Source organism: Engraulis encrasicolus, chromosome 19 (assembly GCF_034702125.1).
Source record: "Engraulis encrasicolus isolate BLACKSEA-1 chromosome 19, IST_EnEncr_1.0, whole genome shotgun sequence".
NCBI classification, from domain to species: Eukaryota; Metazoa; Chordata; class Actinopteri; order Clupeiformes; family Engraulidae; genus Engraulis; species Engraulis encrasicolus.
The window spans coordinates 21,457,579-21,465,246 of NC_085875.1; the positions used below are offsets into that span (position 1 = coordinate 21,457,579).

The following is a 7,668-nucleotide window of genomic DNA, read 5'->3' on the forward strand; positions in this document are numbered from 1 at the left end:
ACTCCTCTACTTGTCATGCAACAAGTACCATTGTAATGATGGCAGAAAAAACATCAGGTCGATTGGAAATGAAGATTGCCCAAAATGTGCTGCTGTGCAACATTCGCTTAGGGGGTGCGCAAACCACATAGAAATGTAAAAGGGGGTGCGCAGGGGGGAAAGTTTGGGAACCGGTGATCTAACCCCTACACTCCATGAGTGACAGAGGAGACGAGTGACTCCTGTATGCTGGATACACCTCTAGTCTTTATTCAGCCATAAGGTGAGCTGCATAAATACAAGAAAAAAGAAGACATCTCAAGTCATCCATTCACTGATTCATACCAATGTTACTTCTTTGTTTGTCTTATCTTACATTATCACCACCCCTCCTTTTGATGAAGGAGTGCAGGAATTGTCATGGCACAAACAAGCATATATCTCTCTGTTTTTAAGAAAATAAGGTATAGACAGATGCACATAGGCTGGATTAGCCAAGAAAGCATGGGAACAAAAATAGAATTAATACTAGCGTAGAAAAACAAAACAGACGACACAAGAAAAAAAACAATAAAAGTATATGACAAAATGGTTAATCTTTTGTTTTAGTTTGCTAAAGTTAGCACAATGTAAAACAAGAAGTGACTGCTAAAGCACATTAAAGTCTTCAATGCTGGCATTAGAAGCTGAGTCGGCTCTGCTGTGCTGTGCCGTTTGAGTGAGCTAGTGAACGAGACCTTATGAGAAAAGAGTGTAAAATATCCTCTGAAGAGGTGGAGTGAGCAACAACTGTGTGTGTGTGTGTGTGTGTGTGTGTGTGTGTGTGTGTGTGTGTGTGTGTGTGTGTTTTTAATGTCCCTTGTTCCTCTTCAATACCTTTTCATTTTCCGTCCAGTCATTTGATCTGTCCATCCACCTGCGGCTGCTCTTTTGCCAGTCAGTCTTTCCTCCCAATCCCTTGTGGCTTGGCATTTTTAACCGTCTCCTCCTACCCTGCTCTCTACTGCTTTTGTAAGCCGTTTCCTATTAACCTCTCTAGTTAGCTTTTTCAACCATTCTATCTCCCATGAGTCCTCCAATCTTTCTTTTAGACGTATGGTTGTCTCCTCCACATGGAGTACATTTCATTATCCTATCTCCTGTCCTCGACATGCGCTTGTTGACTAGCGCTTCGCTGGCACTTGCCTCCGTCACGAGAAAAATAAAGTTTCCCTGCTGTCAGTCTAGGCACAACAACTTTTGAAGGACCTTCAACATCCTGATTGCAATGACGGGAAAATGACCTTTGAATTGCGCTTGTGCGAGATATTGAATTAAACCTCTATCAAATACATCCTGTGATGTCATCACAAGGCAACAAGTACAAGGGAGGACAGGAGTTTGAATAATGGAATGTAACATGGTTCTGTATCAGATTAAGTCTCCTCCATTGCTTTCTCCCATCTTCCTGTATGGCCACGCCCCTCTCCATGGGACCCCAGATCCAAAAACAATTCATCACTTTTGTTTTTTTGGAGGGTTTTTTTGTTGATCTTGGGTCACATGGAGGGGGCGTGAACTCTTTATAAGTCTAGTCATCTCCTCTCTCATGTCCTGGGCTCCTCATCTGCATTCTCATTCTCCCATCTTCCTTAATTAGAGGTCCAGTCGTTTCCTGTCCGGCGGTGTCCCCCAGGGCTGTCCCTTTGTGTCTGTGGTCAATCATCAGTCCTCCCCGTCCCCCAGGACCTCGACGGCCTCCAGCAGGTGTAGGGCCAGGCTGTACTGGGCGTGGTTCTCCGGCAGCGACTCGATCACGCGGCTCACCAGACGGCTGCTCTGGCTCAGCGGCACCAGCGGGCATCGCAGCTCACTGGGGTCCTGGACCGCATCAAGACAACAAACACAGAAAAACAAGTCATATGTCAAATGTGAAATATGTGGGAAAAAACAACATGGTAAGGTGTAAATGTGTAAATGTGTAAAATGTACAAAATACTAGCAGAAGTGTCCTTAAAAAGGTGAGCAAATGTGTGCTTTAAAGTACAAATTGTTTGAAGAATTTTGTTCTTCAAATAATTCGCACTTTAAAGCACACAAATGCATTAGGGACACTTGACATTCTACTTCAAAGCAAGCACAGCTCACTGGGGTTCTGGACCACACAGACAGAAAAACACAGACCCAAACACAGCAATATGTCATATGTGAAATATGTGGAAAAAAACATGGTCATGTGTAAAATGTAAGCATACATATGCACAAACAGAAGCATACTGTACATGGCATCAAAGCATTCAAAAACACAGTAGTATGTAAAAAAATCTAAAAAATTTAAATCGATATGTAATGGTAAATTGTATCAATTTCCTATGATCTAATTAAATGTGCAAATACTATATGCAGACACATACACAAATACAGGCACCCATGCATACACATACACATGCATACACACGAGCACACATACATACATACTAGTGGTGGGCCGTTATCGGCGTTAACGTGCTGCGATAATGTGAGACTCTTGTCGCGCGATAAAGAAAATATCGCACGTTAATCTATTCTCAAAATATAGGTTTGGAGTTTGGGTATGCACGTCACCATAGCGTTTAATTGACAGACGCTTTTAGACTGCGCTCCAGTCGCTTCTCCTCTCTCCACCTGTTGTTTCAGCAGACCTACTAAATATGAAGTGTTTGCATGCTGAAAACATTAATCCCTCTGCCGTGGTAGTTGTTGTTTGAGTGCTTTTTCATAAGTGGTAGACTAAAGAGACGTTATTGTTTGAGGTGAAGCATAGAGAGACATTATTGTGTGTGAGTAGCTACCAGCCCGACATAGCCTACATTTCCTCACGCATTGCATGGAATACATAAACAACTTCCAGAAATCTTGCCTGTGCTATAATTGCAAAACATTCCGTGTGATAGTCCTATGCATTTGGAAGATTGTCAAACTGAAACTGTCAATATCTACTCTCGCTGAATGTTTGTGTTGCAATCGCGCACATTTGCGATTCAGTGAGATATTCTCATGTCCGACGGTAATAAACCTCGCGGTTGTCGCGCTTGACTTTTTTTTTTTTGCAAACGGAATTCATGTCGAGTTGTAACTCATCTGGCATTCTAACTCTGAGAACAACTGTCAAATCGCCGTGTGCCAGTGCTGTAGGTTCTAGATAGGCATATCCAGTAGCCTGGCTCTGCTGAGGGCTGCTGTGCCTACTCAGAAAAATCTCTGGCCTACTACGCGCAGAGCTCCTCCCTCTCTTAAAGGAGCCGCTGCTCCTTTTAACAGTCAGTGGCAGATTCTCTCTCTCTCTCTCTCTCTCTCTCTCTCTCTCTCTCTCTCTCTCTCTCTCTCTCTGCCCATTAGAAATGCTGAATTGTTGAGGTAATATTGTTTAAATAGCCTAAATGTTTGATAGATTTATCTGTATTTGCCTCTACAACTTATAGCGCTGTTCATTTTGAAATTTCAGTAGGCCTATCTTATAATTGTAAATGCTTCCTAACATATTGGACACACTTTACACATATTGCTGTGATTTTTCATCTCCAAGTATCAACATGACCATTTTTTGAAGATGAAGATCTGTCTTAAGAAACCCCAAGGTTTTTTTCGGCATTATTTCGCTATCGTGCCTATTCTGAATGAGCCATTTTGATATAGATTAATCTAGATTAATCTAGATTAATTTCATAATTACAGTGAGATTAATCTAGATTAAAAAAATTAATCTATGCCCACCCCTAATACATACACTGTAAAAACATGGACTGTGTGCGAGCACCATGGTCCTGTTTGCACTAGATAAGACGAAGTGGAGAGGGCACTGTCACTTGGCCTACTGTTCTCTTCATAACAGACAGACTTCCCATGCACACACTGCAGTAGACACACTCTACCTTCCTGCAAGTCTTTGCATGTGTGTGTGTGTGTGTGGCAGGGTGGTTTATCCGCCCAAAGTGCAGTTTGTTTGACCGGTGTGGTTGCTTTGTTTTATACGTTTGGAACATGTGGGCATAGTGTTTTATTGTAAGTGAGGCAGTGACTGGTTGTGTGCCTGTGTGACAGTGACGGAAAGAATGTTGATTTTTTTTCCCGTTTTTCTTGAAAATGCAAGACTATCATGAAAATCAGTAGATTATGTCTACAAAAGTACACAAAGTCAGGGCAAGTTTTTGTAAGCCTGGGGGGAGGCAAGTGTGTGTTTTTTGCCCAGACATTAGAAGTTATCTTTGTTTACCTTTTTACTGACTTGTTTAAGCATTGGCTGAAGAATGTGATAAATCAACTTCAAAACGATGAACAGTTCCACTTCAAGTGTACGTGTATGTGTGTGTGTGTGTGTGTGCGTGCACTTGTACAGTGCGTACCATAGCCTTGAGCCAGGTGCAGAGGGTGGGGGGCAGGCGGGCGAGCAGCTCCATGGCTGGTTTGGTCTGTTCACTGTTGTGCAGCAGGGAGAAGCAGAGCCTCTGGCCAGCCAGCACCAGCAGCTGAGAACCCAACACATCCTTATCCTCCACCTCCATCATCAACTAGAGGAGCAGGAGGAGGAGGAGGAGGAAGAGGAGGAGGAGGAGAAGGAGGAGGAGAGAGGGAGGAGAAGGGGGCGAGAGGAGCAGGAGGAGGAGGAGGTGGAGGAGGAGGGAGAGAGAGAGACGTTGGAGATGGGGGGGGGAGAGAGGAAGGGAGAGAGGGGGGAGGAGCAGGAGAAGAGAGGGTGGAGGGAGGGAGGGAGGGAGGGAGAGAGGAGGAGGAGGCGGGAGACAAATAAGGAGAACAAGGGATGAGTGGATGAGGCAGTGAGATGGGAGTGAGATGATGAACAGAAAGGGATGGGGCAGAGAGAGAGAAAGAGAGAGAAGATTGGACAAAGAGAGAGACAGACATTATTGCATTATTATCATCATCATCTTCATCATCATTATTATTGTTGCAGGTAGGAAGAGATGTGGGGAGAGGGTAGGAGAAATAGAGACAGAGAAAAGGAGCAAGAGGTATGACAGGGCAGGGAGTAGGATTTTTTTTTCAGGAAAAGCCCTTTATTATATTTTAAAAACTAAAACAGTGTCATGTAATGTTTTCAAGTCAGTCTCTGTGTGCATGTCTGCCGTCAAGTGAATGCGTTACCTCTTCCGCCCTGGGGTCCAGGCCCTGGTTGTAGAGCTCACACACCAGGTGTCTGCGCAGGATGTCTGGGTTGACCTGCAGCAGTGTGGCCAGCTCCAGGCACATGTCAGGCCACACGTCCTCCGGGGACACACTACCACCACCACTACCACCACTAGTAGCAGCACCACCAGCTGCAGCCTGGGATTCACCCAGCGCCTTCACCCAACCAGTCAGCACCCGCAGCAGAAACTGGAGAGAGAGAGAGAGAGAGAGAGAGAGAGAAAGAAAGAGAGAAAGAAAGAGAGAAAGAGAGAAAGAAAGAGAGAGAGAGCAAGAGAAAAAATAAATCATATTTATGTTATTGCTCTTTGCAATCTTTAACACTGCTACCGGGCATGTAATAAATAGGGCAATTTTGAATTGAATTTCTATACACTGTGTGTGCCACTGCCACCATATCTGCCACTGCCTGCAGCCTGGGCTTCGTTCGCATTCACATTAATCTAATGCATTTATCATAATGTCGTAACAAACATAGACTAATCGATGTGTGCATATTCATTGTCCAACATCTTTGTAATTGTGATGTACTGTATGTAGTGCATCTGTTAGTCTGTTTGAAACTGCATGCGTGATGATCAGTACTAATAGTCTTATCATAACTATATTAATCACAAGACTATAACCCCAAGTACTAATAGTAGTATAATTATACTAACCATACTACTATACTATAACCCTAAGTACTACTAGTATTATCGTGTAGCCTTATCCCCCACTCCCCTGTCAGGAGGTCTCTCTCCAGGGGGTCTCACCTCCTGCCTGAGGGCCACCAGGCCTGGGTCCATATCGCCACTGGGCATCAGCTGGATGGTCGTCAGGTCCCGGAAGAAGGCATTCTTACCCTGCACCACACACACCACACACACACACACATTTACCTGATCGTCACTGCCATAGTCAATACCTCTGCCAAGGAGTTCGTGATTTCTCCAGGTTTTGTGCGTTGAGTTTTCAAAATAACTCGCTAACGCATGAAACATATTCTGCTTTTTGACAGCATGTCCCACAAGCAAACAGCTTCATTGGCTCCCAATGAAGCACCGTATCACCTACAAATGATTCTTGAAAGACGGTATATACAACTAGTAGATATTATTAGTAGTAGCAGAATGTGACAGGCCATTTTCCACATTCCTAATATGCCTAATAACAAGGACAACAAACTCACAACGTGCACAAAAGTTAAGTGTTTCCGAAATGACAACATTTAACTTTTAATTGTACATGGTCCCTAATAAATTGAAATTGAATTGAATTTATATAGTTGAGATGAGACAGTTGCATCTGCTTGTTCTGTATATTTTCGGCGCACTACGTTTCTGCTAGTGATGTTGATTATGATTATGTCCTTGATTGTAAGTCGAGTCGCTTTAGTTCAAAAGCGTCTGCCAAATGCAAATGTAATGTAATGTAATGTAATGCAGAAGGCTGACCTTGCTGTCAAAGAGGCTGAGGGGCTTGACCTTGAGGCTGAAGGTCATGGCGGCGTGCAGCAGGGAGGCCAGCAGGCATTGGTGCTGCACCATGGGGTAGTGCACCCCGCGCTGCTCCAGAGCCAGCTCTGCCAGGGACACGGGGCCTTCCGCGCCACCCCACACCTCCTCCACGCACAGCTGAGGAGCAGACTCCTCCTCCATACGCGCGTCCGCCTGCAGGTGGGGACCACAGAGGAGGATATAAGGAGAGAGTTGGGATAAGCAGCAAGATAAGTAGGAGGAGAGAAGGGGGGCATTGGCTCCTAAAAATGATACTCCATAAATAAATCATGAAATAAATGGTACTCCATAAATAAAAAGGCATGCTCTAAGACTTAGAGTAGAGTCCAAGTCACTCCACATGGTGAAGATGCTGAAACCAAAGAGGTAGAAAATAACACTAGAGAGGACACAGCAATTTGCGACAACACTGGGAAATGGCAGATGGAGCTTCCCAACTTCCGTAGGTAGTGTAGGTACCTTCAGGCAATGCAAGTCAATGGAGAACACGCTCACCCCTGTCAAAAAATTGACTAAAACTGTGTGAACACAGTTTTGAATCTCAAACCCAAAGTGACACCCATGGTGCAATATGCTGGCAGCAGATCACTCGTCTAATTGACGGGTGCACCTTTCAATGTAATCATACATTTCCAATCATAATGGTCAAATGCTGCGGTAATGTTATGAGCTTTTAGAACAAATAAACAAAAAAACATGTATATTCAGTTCGACCAGTCTGGGAGCACAAATTTCGAACAGGAAATAAAGTAGTAACAGTAATGCTTACTTAATTTGTATCGCACAATTCATACAAGACATGCAGTTCTATGTGCTTTAACAGTTTGGTGAAAAACAGAAATAAAATAAATAAGTTGAGTGAGAAAAAAAACAACTAGGGCTCCCATTAATTTCTTTTTAATGGTGATATTCCTCAGACATGTGGTGCGTTATGTGTTTTGTGTGTTGTGTGTTTTTCCTCACCTCCATAAGAATCTGGAGGAGCTGCACACAGGAGCCCAGGAATGAAGTCAATGCACTGTCCCCC

At 43.9% G+C, this 7,668-nt stretch overlaps 1 protein-coding gene across 1 annotated transcript in view; it reads right to left on the bottom strand.

Annotated features, from left to right (window-relative positions):
• Positions 1 to 226: 226 nt before the first annotated feature.
• Positions 227 to 7,668, bottom strand: part of rab3gap2 (RAB3 GTPase activating protein subunit 2 (non-catalytic)) — a 34,447-nt gene continuing 27,005 nt past the window's right edge. Inside the window, exons 30-35 of the mRNA XM_063183799.1 lie at positions 7,605 to 7,668; positions 6,579 to 6,794; positions 5,898 to 5,987; positions 5,101 to 5,331; positions 4,341 to 4,505; positions 227 to 1,839 (exon numbers count right to left, since the gene is read on the bottom strand). The exon at positions 7,605 to 7,668 is cut by the window's right edge and continues 11 nt beyond it. Of these exons, the coding sequence (XP_063039869.1) occupies positions 1,684 to 1,839; positions 4,341 to 4,505; positions 5,101 to 5,331; positions 5,898 to 5,987; positions 6,579 to 6,794; positions 7,605 to 7,668 (922 nt within the window). The 3' untranslated portion in view covers positions 227 to 1,683. The remainder of the gene's footprint in view (positions 1,840 to 4,340; positions 4,506 to 5,100; positions 5,332 to 5,897; positions 5,988 to 6,578; positions 6,795 to 7,604) is intronic.